Source organism: Pogoniulus pusillus, chromosome 21, assembly GCF_015220805.1.
Source record: "Pogoniulus pusillus isolate bPogPus1 chromosome 21, bPogPus1.pri, whole genome shotgun sequence".
NCBI classification, from domain to species: domain Eukaryota; kingdom Metazoa; phylum Chordata; class Aves; order Piciformes; family Lybiidae; genus Pogoniulus; species Pogoniulus pusillus.
In genome coordinates, this window is record NC_087284.1 from 9080532 (window position 1) to 9100470 (window position 19939).

Sequence of the window (19939 nt, forward strand, 5' to 3'; positions counted from 1 at the left end):
CCAGTAGCATTCTACATGGAGCACACAACTGGAACATGCCAACTCCTGTGACTCAAAAGAGAAACAACTCTCGCTAGCCCAAGTGAAGCAGGTCACACGTGGGTTTGGCTGCGATTCAGAAAAGCACCTGAGCGTCCTTGGTTCTGTGGTGTAAAGCAATGGGATGCATTGACAGGCACAGGATCTGCTGAAGGCTGCCCATCCTAGCTGTGTGGCCAGTTCCTTGTGTCATGGGAGAGGAAAGCAAGTGTTTGTTAGCACAAGTTCGACAGCACTTCGATTGCAGCCTATTAACAACTCATTACTGTTTGGCTTTGCTCTGTACAGGACGAAAACATCGCAAACACCTTTGATATGCTGGAGTCCAGCCTGAGAGGCTGATGCAGAGAACCTTGTTAAAATACCTGTTCAACGTTAACTTTATTACATCAGGTTAGAGCAGTACTGTTACAGTTGATTTGCTAACACACTTCAGCACCTGGCAGGACAGTATGTTGTGGACTGGTTGCTTGTTTAGCATGTGACACCTGGTGTCTGACACTTCATCCCTCTGGTACACTATCTGAGCTAACTTCACACCAATGTGGCAAGAGCCTGGATGTTGTGGGAGCTTCCAGAGGTCCTTTGGGCGGCATGCTGGTTTCTGACACTTCTGCCTTGAAGGCTGTGCTGAGGTTTAGCCATGTGGCTGTGGAAGGCCCGGACAGTTCGGATAGCAAGGATGCAGACCACAAAGCTGGCAAAGTACAAGCAGGCAGCAGCGACGCCAAACAGGCCCACGGCTGCGTCGCCGCCCTGGACCACGCAGTTCATGGAGGTGTAACCGCGGCGCGCGTACAGTCTCTCACGCCTCTTGCAGACTTCTGTGGCGTTCACCTGGCTGACAAAATGCAGGTAGAGGCCAACCGCTACGACATAGGATGTGCCAGCCAGCAGGTTGAAGGCACATTCACCTGCCAGCAGCCCCATCCTGAGCTTCTGGATGGGCTTTGCCCCCACCACGAGGAAGACAAGGGTGAGTACTGCTGCTGTTAAGCTGAAGGAGACTCCACCATACACACAAGGAGCTCTCATTTGGGTGAACTGCATGTCTAGCTCCCTCACCTCCTGGAGCTCCGTGCCCTCAAAGGGGCTGTAGGCTGAATTCAAGTTGAAGGATCCGATGCCCAAACCACCAAAGGATGTGAAGCCCGCAACAGAGGCTTGGGCAGCAGCCACACAAATCAGCACAAGGATGTTAACTGTAATCTCCACAAACTTCAAAATGCCTGTAAGGAGCCAAAAGATGGGAATAGTGTAAAAATCCTTTCGTGTGCAAACTGAGGGTGACAGAAGTGCACCAAAGCACAGACAGAGGGCACTACTACCGAGGGAGAACCCAGGTCTTGGGTAGAACTACAGAAGAGCTCTGCTTTAATAGAAAGCAAGAGCTCTTGTGGGGGTATTTCATAGGCTGGGCAAGTAACTTCTAAGCAAATCTGTCAGTGTGCTTGATCAATGAGTCTTCACGTGGGGGAAGAAATCCATTTTAAAAATATTGTGCTTTTGTTATTGCCAAGTTCAGCACACTGGGATTGTCTTCTGGTCTGTAACTGCTTGGCACAGACACACATTAAGCAAGAAATATCCAGCGTGAGCAAAATCCTGAGATGAAAAGTGACAAAATCCTGGAATCTTCTAATGGCTTAAACTCTGTATTTAGGTTCTTTACAACTTGTTTACTGCTTTAATTTACACTCATTTTTGCCTCAGTAAGTTTAAATATCTAACTAGATGAAACATCTATTTCATCTCTTTCAGAGATAAACATTTCTTCACGAATCTGAAGTAGCTCCTGATTGCACAAAATAAAAGGAAAAGGGAGTAAAGAAGGAAAAAAAATAACCCTTATGTGCAGAGGTAAGTGACCTTGATACTGAGTAACCAAAGTTCTTGCACACTCTCGCCTTCAGAAGAAAGCTTTATGACTTCTGAGCTGACTCCTCTTTTTCTTGTGCTACTGTTAAAGGTAACCAAGGATTTTTAAGGGGAAAAAAACAAAACAACTGGATAAATGCCTTCTTTTTGTTCTGCCAGCACGGTGCAGCATCTGCTAGATAAATCTGATTATTCTATGACAGCTCACTAGGGGTCAGACTAAGATTAGTAAACATGATGGATGTTGCACCATAGCATAGCTAGAGTTGCCTGTTCTGGAAATTAAAACCCCTAGTGTATCATGCATGTTGCTCCTTGAGTTCTTAAATTAATGACAAATGGTGAATCTTACTATTTCATGCAGTCTGACAGCCAAGGATGTCAGAAGCCCAACATCATGGTCCTATATTTGTCTTTGAAGTGGGGCAGATTCTTCAGTCTGCACACAGATTTGCTTTTTATGCTGCAGGCTGTTTTCCTCTTGAGCGATGGCTCAGATGCTGTCAAGGCTGTATGGGCTTGAAAACAAGGGGCTAAAGCAGCATGCAGGGTACTTAGACAAATTCCTCTTGCAGTGCCAGATGTTCCTAATCGAAGGAAGCCAGTGACAGACATTGTGAAGGATTATTGGATATGCATATTCTGCCCTTTTATTTCCTTCACAGGTTGAGGTAATGAGCATCTTCCTACCACTGCTTGCTTTTCATGGAAAGATGTTTGCAATAGTTGGATAAGGACCTTTGGCCACTGCAGAAACTAGGTTCTCTGTTCCCCTTGGTCTTAGTTCTGCTAATGCAGCTGTAGGTAGGTACTGAGCCCATGCAGATCATGGCCTTGCAAACTATCCTTGAAATAGAAAGATAAGCACTGATAATGGTGGCAGCACCTGGGAACAGAATATCTGATGGTTGGCACGTTTCACTATGTGTATGTGTGTGTGTGTGTGTGTATGGAGGCTGCTCTCTTCTCTCGGGTGGCCAGCACCAGAACAAGAGGACACAGCCTCAGGCTGCGCCAGGGGAGATTTAGGCTGGAGGTGAGGAGAAAGTTCTTCACTGAGAGAGTCATTGGACACTGGAATGGGCTGCCCGGGGAGGTGGTGGAGTCGCCGTCCCTGGGGCTGTTCAAGGCAAGGTTGGATGTGGCACTTGGTGCCATGGTCTAGCCTTGAGCTCTGTGCTAAAGGGTTGGACTTGATGATCTGGGAGGTCTCTTCCAACCTTAGTGATACTGTGATACTGTGATAACCAAGTGCATTCATATATAGATTTCACATCCTAAAAAGAATTAAGGAGAGCAGGCAGAGAAGACAAAGTGCTATTTTTGAGGAGGAAATAAGCACAGAGTTCTATGTATGTGTGTTCTTTAGAAGTGATGTTGATTTCTGCATGGCAATGTGCCTTTTCCTTCATGCCTCCTCACAACCATTTGTGTGAAGCAAAGCAATGACCATGCTGGTAACCAGATCTGTTCAGGAGGCTTCACGTACTCCAAAGAAAATACTTGTCAAGCTAATTGCAAAGAGAAATTTAAATCTTGACCCATGAGACGGGATTTGGAACTCCTTGTGCCAAATTCAAACTGCAGCCAAAAGACTCAACACTTCTAATGGGCACAGAGTTGTTACTTTACCAGGACTGCTCAAAATATTGTGAAACAATAATAGCTGTACAGGACATTCGTTGGAACCGGATCAGGTCTTTCTGTCTGCTCAGCTGAGTTGTACAATATGCCTTCCAAAAACAGGGAGTCAGCTCAGGTCCTCAGGGCCCTTAGTCTTTGACACAGAAGGCCACCTCCCTTTTTAAGGGCTGACTACTGATTTCATAGATGTTCCATCAGGAAGCAGTTCTTACCCAGTCTACAGGGAGGAAAGACTGTTTGATTAAAGGAAACATAAATTTTAAGTGTTTGGGAACACAGAAGTTGGAAATTGCTGGCAGGTCAGTCTTCTACCACTGTGCTCAGAATTTCCTTTTTCTCTACAGCTGGTGAGGCACTCTCGTCTGTTAGCTTCAGTTTTTCCTCTACATTAGTTTGCTGTGCTTCAGAAAAAGGCAAACTTGTGCTGTTGTATAGCACCTGCTGCTAACCTTCCCACATTTATAAGGATCCCAGTCCTCAGTGACACTGCTCCAGCTCTTTCTATGGATTGACATAAATTCTTCTGATTGCCAGTGTAACAGTAAGGCTGGCGGAATGGGTCTGCTCATGGAATGACAAATATGATCAGTGTAGGTTTACTCTATTTTCAGCTGCAGCAGAAGATGCCTTGAAATGACAGACTTGATAAAAATGTCCTTAGGGCATTCAGGTTGGACAGGTTTTGTATGTACTCAGACAGTTTCCAGAATTGATTGGAGTAACAAAACAATGGAGAAAGATTCATTAGCAGCTACTCCACCAGTTACATACATCACATAGTTGAACTTTGTGAAACAATACAAAGTCCAAGTGCAGTAAGAAAAGCCTCCTGTATTAAAGAAAACCCTCAACTGGTAAGCAGTGTGTAGCACCAGTTAGGAATTACAAGTCTACAGTGACAGCCAGCAGGGTTTGTGAAAAGAGCAGGCAATGTGTGGCAATCTTTAAGGCCTTGCACATTCATTAGGGCTTCAGTGGAAATACTGAGCCCTGCAGTATGTTCAGCTCTTGATCGAGACGCTCCAGCAGCCTCAGGCAACCTTCATCTGCGACAGTTACAAGCTGATACCCAATCCTCCTACGCTAGTACAAACAGGATGGACAGACACGAGAAACAAGGAACAAAAGGGCAGGTAAGATTTGAGCCTTAGCTCTGTCACTGCACGCTAGCACGCACATGCTGACCTGCAGCTAGCAGTATATTGCCAGCTGAAAGGACTCAGCTAAAAGCCGTACTTGTGATTCTGTGCTGCCATTCCTGCTTTCACAGGCCAATTAGCTCTGTCATCCTAAGAGTTATAGCTGCAGAAACTAGACTGCCAAAAGATCTTCCTTTGGGAAAGTTACTTATCTCTACAGCTATTCCCTAATCCTATGCAACAATGAACACATTGCAAGACTTGACTGTAAAAGGACAAAAGGTCTGAATATCTCAGAATTGCACTGTTTTGGTGGTGTTTGGTTTGGTTAGTTCTGGTTTTGCTTCGTTGTTTTTTTTTTTTTTTCCTTAAAGTTCAGCATCTTGGTCTGTCTAAAATGTTACTGATTTGCATTAAAGCTAGCACAGTGAACAGTTCACTTTGTGAACTAACTCTCTCCATACTGAGGAAGTTATCAGGACTCACTTCTGTTTCCTTTGCCGTGCTCTTTTCCAGCACTGCTTTTCAGGTGAGGAGAATGGATGTAATCTAAAAGCCAGTGGATTTTGCTGGAGCTTTCCAGAGACTTTTTTGCATTCATTCCATAAAATCCAAATCTGCAATAGATAGTAACTTCAAAGTATCACACTTATTAAGTGTGAATTCAGGTACATGCTGGGCTATTGCCACAGTATTCATCCACTGATCAATGGTTTTGTTTTCTGACAAATAATGAGCTTAAATTAACTAAGCTCAGCAAAGCAGCCAAACAGGCTGCAGATCCACAGACCACTGACCTTACTCTAACAACTTCTACCCTCGCCTAGGCAGTCACTACTTTTCTCCCCTGTCTAGTAATAATTCTGACCCGGCATTTGGCCCTTCCAAGAGCCATTTAAATAAATTAATATAGCAGGACACAATTCAACCCTTTTCTTTTGTGCTGCTGTTTTTTCCTGCAACTTTAGCAGCTTGAAGTGACGCAGAGTGTATCTGATGAACAATCGTGTTGGTCCGAGTTTAGCAGGGGGAAAACAACACAGTCCAGATCACAGAAAAAAAAACCCAGAAACTCTCCTTTTCAGATGATGTGAGCTGTTAAATCTGTGTGCTCTGCCTCATGAAATTACACTGCAGCTGAATGTGTGCTACCTAGTAACTCCATTCTGTGCTCGTCTCCCGTGTCAGAAGCTGGGAAGAGGCATTTTCACCCCAGCAGTGTGGCAGGATCACAGTATGTGCACCTATGCGTGAAGTAGTCTATGTTTGTTCCTCTGTTTTCTGCAGCTGACAAGAATCAAACTATAGGACAGTCAGCTCTGAGACGGTGCTGAACCTACCCTGACAGAGGAAGGCCATCAGAGTCACTGCTGCATCTTAGCACAGTAACCACTTTTTTCTCCTCTGACTGCATGTGGGTTCTTTCCGTGACTCTTTCGGTACCGTTTCCTTGAGTTAACCTCCCTGTGTGCTTCTGAGAAATTGAATGCTCATTATTCTCCATTCTGGCTTGCCTTCTCCCTTTGTTTCTTCTGCAGGCCACATACTGATGGGACCAGCAGTACACATCTGGCAGCCCAGGGCATGCCCAGCTCATGCCCCTCTCAGACACCTGGACCCAGCACTGGGACTTGCAGAGGTGAGTGGCACCTGTGTCATATCCTTTAGGGGTTAGTCTGTGAGAAGGGAGGAGTGAGAGGCTACAACACATGCATTAAAAAATCATTCTCCCAACCATTCTCACTGGAAGTTTGAGTAGCTTTCTGCTTTTCAGAGTTATTTTTTTCCTCCCCTCAAAAGAGAAGTGTTTTTCTCATATATATATATATAGTGACTTACAAAAGCAGCAGCCAGTCCTGAAAAGGATCTCAAATGCTGAAATTCTCTTGCTAGTGCAGGTTTCACATTCCTCAGAATGAAGGCACAGCTCAAGTCACAGCTTTGGTTACCTGTCTGCTAAATTGAGTTGATGTCAGGAGGAATAGATAGAGAGGGAGGTGGAGAAAATGTCAAAGGAAAGAAGGTGGGTGTTGTGCTTTTGGAAGGGGACAAAAATGGAACAAGTGAGAAGGAATGGTGAAGAACTGAAGAAAGGAAATGAAATGGAGACATCAGTCACAACATTAAAAATACTACATCTGGATGCAAAGGATTAACACATCTTGCTATCAGTTCCACTATGCATGCCTGCACACAGCAAGAACTTAGAGAAACTTAGTGAAATCAGTAAAAAAAATTCAACCCACTTCACTGATGCAGGATCAGGGTAATACACAGCTTTGTCATAAACAAACAGGTCCCCTGCAGCCTCCCATCCCACCACTAGTTTGGTAGGCTTCTGTGTTCTTCAGGCACGGTGGGATTTAACTTTCACTGAATTATGCTAAAAGGCACCTACATGCCAAACACATTTACAGTAATGTGAGATAACCTTCTTAATGGAAATCAGTGGGAAAATAGTTAAAAACTGGGAAATTGAGTGATTTATGTGCTTTAGAAAGAAGCATTGTTATTATCTTTCCCTAAGTTGCCCCTCTTTACTGAAAATAATCACTCCATGAGGAAATCTCAAAGGAAAGCTCCTGTTTTATACTGTCCCATCCTCTAAACAGTGCTGTTCAATATTCACAGGAAAGGGTGGACCTTATTTGTAGAGCTACTGCATCAGCCTCTCTCCCCATAGTTTCCCACCACTGTTTGACACTTACTTGCCATCAAGGCAATTTTCAGTCCAACCCAGCCTCTGCCTGGGAACAACAGCTTTGGTTTACTTGTTCCCAGTAGTTCCTTAAAGAGTCATTTCTAGCACGTTTCTGATTTCTCTCCTGTTAATCAAGCATGAGTCACCATGACCTTGGAGAGGATGGGAAGCAAAAGGTCTTCCATTAAATTGTAGCACTTGGCAATGCTGATTTAAATACAACAGCTGTAAAAGGCTGTGTGTGTATTTGTAAGGCTGGCTGGTCTCTACATGGCCAGCTCACATTCCATGTTTCAGGAAATGCCCTTTTTTCTTCCTAATGTACCCACAGTTTTTTCAAATAGTAAGTATTTTGTAAAGAAGAAATTTACCAGAGTTGTTGGAAAAAAGAGTTCAGCAAACAATGAAAAGCTCTTGTTCCTTATGTCAACTTTCCACAGCCACTCCCTCCATCTGAACTGAAACTGAGATGCCTTTAGAAAGTACAAATATTGGACAGTTATTGCTCTTTAAGTAATCATAGTCTGGCCAAAGGCAAGCCAGGTTGGAGGCATCTGTGAACCTGAGCTCCTCATTCACTTTACCAGTTCTAAGTTGTCACACTAGGTGAGCAACATTCCTGACTGGGCGGATTTTCCTTCTTGAAGTGAGCTAAGATCTGCTCGAGAAGAGGAGCTACGTTCAACAAACACTCTGCTCTATCAATTAACTTTGAGAGCCACCTTCCTAAAGAGAAGAGTTTTTCTTGCTTCCCAGAATTTGGGTCAGATGTGCAGGAGATAAACCTAGTGTCTTCCAGAAAAGGTGGTGCAAGTCCTGTCCTATATTGATAGGAAGCACACTTAACTAAGGTTTCCCAGTCAGGAAGCACAGGCCATAGAACCTAACACATACCTAACAGCTAACATCAACTTTGCTAGTTACCTACCCCTGCCAACTTGAGTGAGTCTCCTCAGCTGTAGTTCTCCCCTCTCTAAAAATAACAGTGTACAACTTAGCACAGGGCCAAATGTGGGATGAAAAAAACTTGATATAAGGAGTTGGGCAGAGTGAAGTTGCATATTTTGGAAGCGTAATGGTTTGCTGAAGGTAACATTTAGCATCTGCAGATTGTGTAGATCCCCCTGTATGTTTTTATAGAACTAAGTGCTCATGGCTATTTATATTTCACAGCAAACAGAAAGAACACAAAGGTTACCTGCAGCTCTTCCACTCTACCTTGTTGACTGTGCAATTGTCATGATGCATTTTGAATAACTGGTATTATTTTAATCTGGATGGCTCCATCCAATTCTCACAACTAATATCCTCTGCCTTCACAATTACAGGATTAAAACACTCGATGACAAATTCAATCTGTTAGTCATCCCATTTAAAATGCACTTTGTAACAGCTAGGGGTGGGAAGCCATCCAATTACAATGAGGCTACAGGGGACCTTAGTGCTCCTTTCTTACAGCACAAATATGCTGAAATTAACTGCCACAGGAACAGCATCTTGACAGCTTTGAGTACAATTTAAAGGAGCTGTTCTGGGGTTATTAAAAGGGCTGTGGTTAGTAGGTTGAAGGAGGTTTTCCTCCCCCTCTGCTCTGCCCTGGTGAGGCTGCATCTAGAGTACTGTGTCCAGTTCAAGAAGGACATAGAACTGCTGGAGAGAGTCCAGTACAGAGCCACAAAGATGACTAAGGGACTGGAACATCTCTCTTACAAGGAGAGACTGAGGGAGCTGTGCCTTTTAAGCTTGAAGAAGAGGAGACTGAGGAGAACCCATCAATGTTTCTAAACATGTAAAGAATGAGTGCCAGGAGGATGCAGCCAGGCTCTGCTTGGTGATACCTGATGACAGGACAAGGGGCAATGGGTGGAAGCTGAGGCATAGAAAGTTTCAAGTAAACACAAGGAGGATTTTTTTCACTGTGAGAGTGACAGAACCCTGCCATGGGGGGCTGTGGAGTTTCCCTCTCTAGAGATATTCAAGATCTGCCTGGGTGTGTTCCTGTGTGATCTGGTATAGGTGATCCTGCTCTGGCAAGGGCTTTGGACTGAATGATCTTTCGAAGTCCCTTCCAGCCTCCAACATTCTGTGAGAACCTCCCCTAGCAGCCTCACACTGTCTCCCCACACCTGATGGCACTGCAGAAGACAACAGAGACACAGTCTGCAAGGCTGTATTAGTCTTTGCTTCTTCTCTACTCTTCCATGTCTTTTGTGGTCTCACCCAGCCCAACGTTCTGTGATTCATTCTGTGATTCTGTGAGGCAAATAGGGCAGACTGTAGGGGCAAAATGTGAAGTAGGTGACAACAAAATACAATAATTTCTAATCCTGTTGGATGCCCCCACAAGACTGCTAAGTATCCCTCTGAGCACTGCTGAAGAGATGTAACGTGAGCTGCTGACCGCACTTGTCCAATGCTCGGGTTTATGCACAAAGTTACCTGCATTATGTGCATTTAATGACCCTTCAGTGGTTTTTACTTCAGTCCAATGCCTCTTGCTAGATCACCAGTCTTCCCCAGTATTTCCACAGCACTAGAAAAGTGCTCAGCAAAATACTTTATCCCCTCCTGCTCCTACATCCAACTCCAAGCAGGAAAGTATCAGGACATAACAGTGCCACATAGCAGCAGAATAATGGTTATGAACAATGAGATAAATCAAACTGAGTATCTACCAGTGTGAACTCTCTTTAGGGTGACTTTTCAACTCAGATTTTTTTCTAGTCTATGAGGTTTTGCCAGCATACATGGCTACAGGGAAAAAAAAATCAACTGTGTTCTGTAAAAAACAAAAGCTTACACATGTTTACAGTTGAATTAATGCTGGCTTGTTAAGGCATGAATATATCCTGGAGAAAGTCACTGTTATTCCCTAATTCTATTTCCTCCTCCAAATAAATTCAGTTTATTATTTCCTCCTGGCTATGCTTGAAATTTGAGAATTTTCTTGTTGCAAGCTATAATGCTGTCTTTTTCTGAGGGGAAATTGGTCTGAAGGTTTTAACAATTATGGATATTAAGGTGTAGGCTAAAGGCATGATTGTTTGGAAGTGCCTACAACATGCTTAAGAAATCTGATGCTATTCATAGAGCAAAGCTGTATTCATGGCAGCAAGGAACAGAGATTCCATTATACTTGTTCCCCCACAGACTGTTTTCTGACCTTTCCAGTGTTGTCTCTGTTAAATGCTAAGTGTGCTGAAGACTTTTTAAAATAAAGTTATTAGCTCAGAAATGATGACCAGGTACAGTACAGTTCTCTCAAGGCAAAAGTGCAGGCATTTCCTAAGCCAAGTACTAACCCAAGAGAGGAGAAACTTAGTTTACCTTCTGTGTCTATGAAAAACTAAAGGAAATACGAGGAGAGGCTGAGGGACCTGGAGCTTTTCAGTCTGGTGAAGAGAAGACAGAGAGGGGATCTAATCAATGCTTATAAATATGTGAGGGCTGGGGGCCAAGAGGGAGAGGACAGGCTCTGCTCAGTTGTGCCCTGGGATAGGACAAAGGGACAACGAGTATGAACTACAGCACAGGAAGTTTCGCCTGAACATGAGGAGGAACCTCTTTACTGTAAGGGTCACAGAGCACTGGAACAGGCTCCCCAGAGAGGTTGTGAAGTCTCCTTCAATGCAGACTTTCAAGACCTATCTGGATGCGTTCCTGTGTGACCTGCTCTGGCAGGGGGGTTGGGCTCGATGATCTCTGGAGGTCCCTTCCAGCCTCTAACATCCTGTGATCCTGTGAAAGTACTGTTATGGCATTGTGTTGCTCTACCTATTTCACACCAATGTGTATAATAAAATGAGAAGTTTTCAAGGTCAAGCGACCAAACATTTACGACCAATTTAAGATCAGCTACTCAGTCTTGGGTTTGAGTCAGATTTTGCTCTAAGGTGAAGGAAGTATCATTGCAGCCAGCCTTGAACAGTTCTCTTACTCCCTCTGATAACTGAAAGCACTGAATCTGGTTATCTTTTCAAAACGCCAACTATGATTTCAAATTTCACATTTCTACAGAGAAAAGAGAACTAAGAAAATTGACCTGTGTTGCTAAAAGCAAGCTGTGTGCTTTGTTCAGAAAGGATTTCTGCTCTCATTACACTCTGGCCAAAAACTCTTGTCCTTTTCAACATGTGCTGCTTTATATAGCATGCATTATGGTGCAGAAGTTTTAGGATCTGTTTTTTTCCACAAGCAGTCTCTCCTTAGTTGTTAAAACGTTTGTCTTTATCAAGTTTATTTCTGATTTCCATATAGTTATAGAGAGCATTTGTACCGCTTGACACCAGTCTATAAGCAGCTCCCTCACAACCACAGAAACACACCAGGTGGCAGACTTCTGTGTTTCTGGTCCCTCCTGAATCTGTCATAATAAAATCCACAAGTGTAACGTCCCTAGGAAAAAACGAACAAACAAAACCAAACCACCCCAAACACGCAGAAACTAGACATAAAGATAGCAAAAGCATAAGAGGGAAGAGTCAAAAGTTCGTTAGAAGGAAGTCATCTGAAAGCAGCAGCAGATATATGAAGATAGGCAGTCCACGTGGTAGTGTTCTTTTAAATGACACAAGCTCCTGTGAGATAAAGATGCTCTCACAGGTTAGAACGAGGAGGAGTTAAAAGAAAACAAAGAGTAGGAGGAAACAGATAGTTTTCAAACAGTTAAAAGAGAAACCTCTGGGGTTTGCTGCCTGACACTTTTTGTGCCTATGTTAACAGTGCACTGGGAGTGGAGCTGTCGCGTCAGAGCTGAAGACCTAGGGGCTACATGATAAACATTTTGTGGGGAGAGAGAAGTACTCCATTTTAGCTCAAGTATGGGATAAAGGACCATAGTTATGGGTCACCCTCACACTTAGTTTTATCTGAAGTAAATGTAGTTTGTGCACCCTGAGATTGTTCTGCAACTTGGCTCAAAGAGCTTTAAGTGCAGACTCTAACGAAATTCGGCTCCAAAGTACACGCCAAAATAAAACAGTAGATGCACAAACTCATGAATTGAAAAGCTGAGATGGTGAAATCCTTTTTCATAACCATCACAACAAAGTCTTCCTGATTGCCAGCTGTAAAAGTGGTAGGCTGCTGGGAACTCAAGCTCTTGAAGGATCATTGTTTTATTAAGCAACCTTGTACTTCATGCATGTAGACAAACCACACCCATCTACACAGTGCACAGATGGCCTCTATACAAATCATTTCCACTCAGGAAAGCCATAAGCTAGCCTTGCCTAGCTCAGTGTTTTCCTATGATTAAACACCACACAAAAAGCTCGGAAGCATTAGGCTAGGACTAGAGAGACATCATGTTTTATGCAGATGTCTGATTGGGCTTGGAGTTTATTTTGAATTTTGAGTGCATCTTTGATCAGCTCCTCTCAAAAAGGTACATTGGATCTGGAAAAGGTACGAGGCTGACAAGCTAAGAACAACTGGGAAAACTTTTGTTGATGCCAAACCTAACTGTTCCTTAGTCTACAGAGAAGCAATAGGAACACAGTGACAAAGGGTAGAGTCCCCTCTAAAATCCTCAATCTCATGGAGAAACAAAATACTACCTTTTCAAATGGCACAAACCCTGTAGAACTTTAATGATGTGGAGGCCAAACATTCAAAAGGGGATTCAGAACAGGGTTAAATTAACTTGGTAGTTAATTTACCTGTGAAGAAGGTATTAAATGTAACACAAGTGACTGCATTTTTCCAGTTCAGAAAATTCCACCAATCTGAAGTTTGCAGAGCACTCCTGAGGGTAGCTCACTCTGTACTGGCCCAGCCTCTGCTGGCCCTCCTAAATTTGCACTCTAGTACCTTGTTTGAAAAGATGTGTGGTTAGGTGCCTTGTGTGTTCCAGTACTTGAGCTCTGTGGTAAAGGGTTGGACTTGATGATCTGTGAGGTCTCTTCCAACCCTGATAATACTGTGCTACTGTGATACCACTGTGCACATGAACCTACCTGAACAGCTTTGAAACAGATACTGCGCACAGAACACTTGAATGTTCTTGCTCCCTTCTGTTGTCAAGATGAAAAGATTAAATAGGAGGAGAACGTTTTGAAGTGTCTTAGTATCAAATGTCTCCACTGGCTAAACAGATCAGTATTAATTGTTTCTTCCATTGTATTTGGATTGGGTTTGTTTTCTCAATGTGGCTGTGGAGGAAAAAGGAGGGGGTGGTGGGCAGCAAGGAGAATGTTCTTTTTCTGCTGCTGCTTGCAGCTAAGACATTTGAAGGATCCCTGCTAAAATAACTGCCTATTTCTGAAACTCTGGTTTAGTGGTTTGGGATGTTGTTGGCAAAAAGCATGGCTGAGGAGGGAAGTATCTGGGTGGAGCAAATACTTTTCAGAGCTCTGGTTGTTTAGAATTCCCCTCCAGTTTGCCAAACCAGTTAACATGCACAAAGAACACAAGTATATTTCCTGGGCAAAACTAAAAACCAACAACAAACAGAGTGAAAGCAGAGTGATATATGGTCAGAAACTAACTAAGTTCACATTTCAGTTGCAGTGCTATCTCACTTGATTTCCCTGCCCTGTTTGACACTAGTTTACTTCAGAATTATGATGATAGAGAAGGGGAGATTTAACCAGTGTGCTGATAAACCAATGGTGAAGGAAAGAGGTGGTTAAGAAGTATTTAGAGGAAGATGTAACATGCAAGTTGGAGCTCTCATGTACAGACATGTAGTAAACAATTCATGTAGCTTTTAATTTATAACATTTGCTGTGACTGCAGGGAATTGAGAATTCTGCATAACAGTTCTAGGAAATCCTCAATCTTTTCAAACCAAACTGGGGAGTAACACAGTCATTATCTTACCAACCTTTAAAATACTTCCATTTTAAAAACTTAAACTGCTTTATTTTCTACAGGATTTATTTTCCCCCTTTCACTGCAAGATCAGGCATTCAGTTTTGGAAACTACTGAGCAACCTAGGGGACGGGTGGGAGTGAAATCATCGTCATCAACTGTTGCATCCCAAAGTAGGACATTATGAAAATGTTAATGATGTTTAATGCACTGAAAGAAGTTAACATGGGGGCAAAAAAAACACCCCAGGAAGTCACAGTAAGCTATTTGCTAAGTCTAAGCAGCCAGTGAAACCGAAAACTAAAAACAACTTGTGGCTTTAGTTTTCCAAATCTGTCTCAAAATAAAGCATGGGATTTTCTAGAGCTCCTAAGACAAGTTTAAGTAAGTTACTGTTGTTGAAAAAGAGACCTCTGATACAATTTTATCAGGGATAGAGTATCAGTATGGCTCTGCATCATTAAATATGTTCTACTAACTGTTGGAGTTAAACTTCCTCAAGATAGAAAACCAACTGCATATAAATACACAGCACCTATTTGTGAGAGAAAATAGTTCAGCTCACTCTTAAAACTGTGCACATACTCACATACAGAGAAATATTAAGACCAAATTGTGTGTTATTTAACTTTTCCTCAGGGAGTAAGGAAATAGTTTAACATTATGTATTTTAATTTACATCCAACAGCTAAACTCTTCATTGGTTTCTCTACTGGAGGACACTGAAAAGCTGTTTACAGACTCCAGCCAAAGACTTGGTTCCCAGCTGCAAGTTTTAACTCAAGACCACAGTGGGCCTTTCCTATGGATATGGTGAGAACTTGTATTGTCCTGAAAAAAGGAGAACTTTAAAGGAGTAATGGATGTTCTAGCTTTTTCCTTGGTTTACAGGAATGAGTTTACTAAATGTTAAGGCTGATTTTCTTCCACAATAATGCTCATATCTCTGCTTACTGTAGTTGCTTTCTAGCTAAGAAAAAAATTCTCAAGAGCTGCTTTATTGGATTCCTGTCCATGAAACAGTTTTGTCTCTTGCAGTGTTGCTTTATAAAGATGTCTCAGTGATGACTACATTAAATCCAGAGATGATAAAAAAAAAAACCAAACTGAGAAGACTGTGTCAGAAATAAACTAGCATCAAAGCTCCAACAGATATCCTTAAATTGCCTACAGATGCAATTATGTATTCCTAAATCCTAAAGGTTAAGACTTGCTGCACAACTTGAGTGATTACCTATTTTGATGCTCTGGATGCATATTCTGGATGTGTGTTTTCAAATCTTGCCCTCAGATGCCTAAAATGTGCTAGCAATCTGTAGTCATGAAGTTGAACTCTGTTTTGGATCTTTTTTTTTATATGTTCCTCTATCTTTGTTTTGTTGTGCTTCTAACCACAGCAACCAAAACCAAGTCCTTCGAATGAGAAGGGTAAATGGCAGGCAGTAATAATCTCACATACCTCTTGTTGTGCATACCTTTGAGCACTTCATTGAGAAGGTTTCCTTGGGAGGATAACACTCTGGTGGGGGGCCAAAATATTCTCCTGCTGCTCCTGAGGTTCTAGAGTAAGCATCTGAGCAAACAGTAGCAGTCCTGGAGTGCTGGCCAGGTTGGATGTCTTCTGTTGATCTACAACGATTTAAACAACTAATGTATACTAATTAGCTCATGCTCTCTAGCCTGAACATTAGAATGTGAGAAACTGGAAGATGCTTCTATTAGTGGAACCAGCTTGCCTAAACACTTGCCTAAATCCATGCTCATAAGGATTGAAGTGTGTGAAGTAGCACAACTATATCATGGGTAAGCACTTTATCATGTCTGTACTTCAAATTACCATGGCACACAAAAGATGTCTTTTGAAAAAAAAAATGAAAGCCATTAAAAGAAATAGATTAAACAGATTAAATTGTGAAATGGGGGTGGAGGGAAGCTCTATTTAACTTTTTTTTCCCCCTTAGGTCATTGCTGATATTTAAAGAGGAATCAAAAACTGATCCTCCCTCAAAAAACCCATATTCTTATGTCTCTTCCTTTGTGTACTTCAGAATGCATTGTCCACTTTGCTGCAGTGACATACAGTGCCATGTCTGAAGGCTGATGATTTTTAAGGTTGGTGAGATTTCAGATATCCTAGTGGAAAAGTACAATTTGCCCTTTTTAAAGTCAGCTAAGACTCAGGTTAAATGAAACATTGGCTGTAAATTGTTTTGTGTCTGGTCTGATTTAAATGCCCTCCCCTCATCTGAAGAATCAGAGCATGTATTTTTCAAGGGGCAGCTACATGATTTTGTTATCAAAGGGTATTTCAAGTCTCATTCAGCATTACCATTTTCAAAAGTCTTCTTCCTACTCATTTTTTATCTTGAATTTCTTATTCACAGATCAGCATTTTCAACTGTAGTTTTGTTTCCTGCACTTCACTAAGGTTTACTTTAATCCACTTCCAGATTCAGCTCACAAATATAATCTCATTCATCTATGTTAAATCATGCTCTTTGTCACTTTAACATTTTAAGATATTTAATAACAAGCCCAACGTGAACATCTCTGCCTGTAGCTGCCAACAGCTCTATTTGGCCAAAACGTATCTGATTTTTCTGACCTTTGTCCTGTGTCTTGTGCAACCACCAAAGCATCCTGTGCAGCTGTGTCACATAAATTAAATAAACTGTGTGATTTATAAGACTTCCAGTTAACATGAAAGCAATCCCTCTGGTACTTCTGATGCAGCTGCTTCTCTCTATTGTATCCTCCTACTTGCCAGAAAACAAAACAACGAAAATCACCAAAAACCTCCTCATGTTCAGCAACAAGAATATAATTAGGGGAAAAAAAATCTTTCTTTTTGAAGTGTCTTTTACATGTATTTGTTTTCCTCACAATGGCCACCTTTGTTCCTATTTTCCTTCAAGATGTCCCAGTTCTGGCCAGTCCAACTTTTTCTCCTCAATAATGAGGTTGTTATAGGAGTTTCAGACAGAAAAACGTTTTGAAAGAGAAACAGTCTGGCTAGAAAGTTTTGCTCATAAGGAGCGAAAGCACCCACATTACAGCTTCCACTACACACTTCCCACCCAATTCAGTATAGTATCTGGAGGTCTTTTGGTCAATCAGCCTTACAAAAGCAGCTGGTTTTGTCTTGAAAGCTAAGCAGGAAATGCTGTTTTGTTAAGCCAAACTCCGTCCCAACAAGAGATGGAAAAGTACTTCAACTGGTTGTAGTGAGGGCTGGTGGCCCCAGATTCTCAGCCTCACTCAAGCAATACCACCATGGCTATTACACATCTGTAGCTGCTGTGTCCCCTGCTCTAGTCTCTCGTGGATATAAAGATGATCTGTTGGCCAGAGATGATCTGTTTGCTTCTGTGAGCTGTCCACTAATTTTCAGACTTAGGTGCTGAGTAATTTGAAACTAGCAGCAAACCGAGGCAGTCCAGAGAAGCGCTTTAAGAAGTGGTGTTTTAATGAATAGCTATCCTTGCACAAACTGTTTCTATTATACTGCTTATGCAAAATCCACACCAACATCCCAACACCATTTCTTTTTCTTTTCCTTTTTCCTCCCCACAGTGCAGTTAATACATCCTTGGCATTTGCTACCCTGATTTCTAATATGTTCAAGATAATTTAACTACATCCCCTCCTGATTTCAGCTTTTGCTAAGGGCAGTAATTCTGCCTCTAAGGATGATTTTTAGGCTGACCTTTGTTCCCATCTCTCTCCAATTCTTCAAGATTTAAGTGAGACACAGGAAGAATTCATTACCTATTTTCAAAATACAGTAAGATTAACACCATCCAAATGCTTTATACTTAGCCATAAACACTCCTCCCAGTCCATGCAGTACTATACACTGCTGCTTTTATTCTCATCCTGATTTTCTTGCTAAATGTATAATATGAAGGAGTATTGCAGTATGTCAGATTTCAATAACATTAATTATATTTATCTCCTCTCTTTCCTTGCCTCTATTCTTAAACTGCCCCCAGAGACTAACTGGGAATGATGAATACCTTACTGCCATGGCCAATTTGACAGTGGTGTTGAGAACTATGGACCTTTCTCCCACAGTGCAGTCACTTCAAGGAAAGCCTTTAAAGGAAAACAGCCTAAGCTCACTTCTGATATGCTCTGGGATAGCCAGGCTGGAAGAGGCAGCATAATATCCCAAGAATTTATTTGTCCCTTCAAACCAATCAGTTGTTCTGCTTATTGTGCTGATAGGGCCTGACCCGCTATCAAGTGACACAAAACAGCCTTAAGACATTTAAACGAGGACTTATTTGCTAACTGTGATTACTGCAATTCATTTTGGTTTAGATTAATTTGTTCACAGATGAACTGCAGCAGCTGGAGAGTGTAGTAGGTTCATCCCCATGCTGGTCTCAATCCTGTAGCATTCTCATTTAAGCAATGCATATTTACTAAGCCATGTCTTGCTGTCACCTACTGATCAGCTTCTTTGCTAACTGTACTAAAACAAATGGCAATCCTTCACCTACTTGTGATCCAACTTAGAGAATCATTTAGGTGGAAAAGACCTTTAAGATCTTCAAGTCAAATCATTAACTCTGCACAGCCAAATCCACCACTAAACTATGTCACTAAGCACCATTCCTATGCATCTTTTGAATACCTCCAGGGACGAGACTCAACCACTTCCCTGGGCAGCCTGTCCCAGGGTTTGACAACCCTTTCAGGAAACAATTCTTTCCTAATGTCTGATCTAAACCTCCCCTGGCACTACTTGAGGCTGTTTCCTCTAATCCTATCATTTGTTACTTGAAAGAGTAACACCTCGCTTACAACCTGATTTCAGGTAGAGAGCAGTAAGGTCTCCTCTGAGCTTATCTCTAGACAGAACAACTCCTGTTGCCTCATCTGCTCCTTGGAAGATGTGTTCCCTAGACCATTCACCAGCTTCATTGCTCTTCTTCGGACAACTCGATCTCAGCCTGGAGAAGAGAAGGCTCAGAGGAGACCTTATTGCTTTTTACAGCTATCTGAAGGGAGGCTGTAGTCAGGTAAGGGTTGGTCTCTTCTCTCAGGCAAACAGTGACAGAACAAGGGGACACAGTCTCAAGCTGTACCAGGGCAGATTTAGGCTGGATGTTAGGAAGAAGTTCTTCACAGAAAGAGTGATTGGCATTGGAATGGGCTGCCCGGGTAGGTGGAGTCTCCATCCCTGGAGGTGTTTAAAAGGAGACTGCATGAGGCACCTAGTGCCATGGTTTAGTTAAATAGAAGGTGATAGGTTGAACTCGATGATCTCAAAGGTATTTTCCAACCTGCTTAATTCTGTGATTCAGTTAACCCCAGGAAAGTCATATCTCTGCCTGTGCCACCCAGCCTATCTTTCTGCTCTCTCTCAAGCTCAATATAAAGAAAAAGGTAGCTCTCTGATGCTAAGTGTGATGTGTGCTTCACGATTTGAAGGTTGAGTAAATGCTTTCTTTACTATGGTAATATGAAGGTATTTAAAAGCAGACTAAGAAGGTGACAGACCTGCCGTGCTGTTTCTTTGAGGCAATCAAGACATACCTTCCATTGTATGGGTGAAGTTTTCTCCCTCTTCTGTCTTCCTCATACCCCTGGTTCTCATGGTGCCTGTACTGCTTTTCTTGGTGTCGCCTCCCAGCGTGAGACATCTTTGTTTTCTTACATGTATTCTTTCCTTCTAAAGTAACTTCCTGAGACAGAGAAATAAAACTGCTTCATTTT

The 19939-nt window shown here is 42.3% G+C and overlaps 1 protein-coding gene across 1 annotated transcript in view; it reads right to left on the minus strand.

Moving 5' to 3' along the window:
• Window positions 1–392: 392 nt before the first annotated feature.
• The window catches only part of LOC135184783 (uncharacterized), a 36314-nt gene continuing 16767 nt past the window's right edge, over window positions 393–19939 (minus strand). Inside the window, exons 2-4 of the mRNA XM_064160854.1 lie at window positions 19760–19908; window positions 15675–15844; window positions 393–1268 (exon numbers count right to left, since the gene is read on the minus strand). Of these exons, the coding sequence (XP_064016924.1) occupies window positions 574–1268; window positions 15675–15844; window positions 19760–19908 (1014 nt within the window). The 3' untranslated portion in view covers window positions 393–573. The remainder of the gene's footprint in view (window positions 1269–15674; window positions 15845–19759; window positions 19909–19939) is intronic.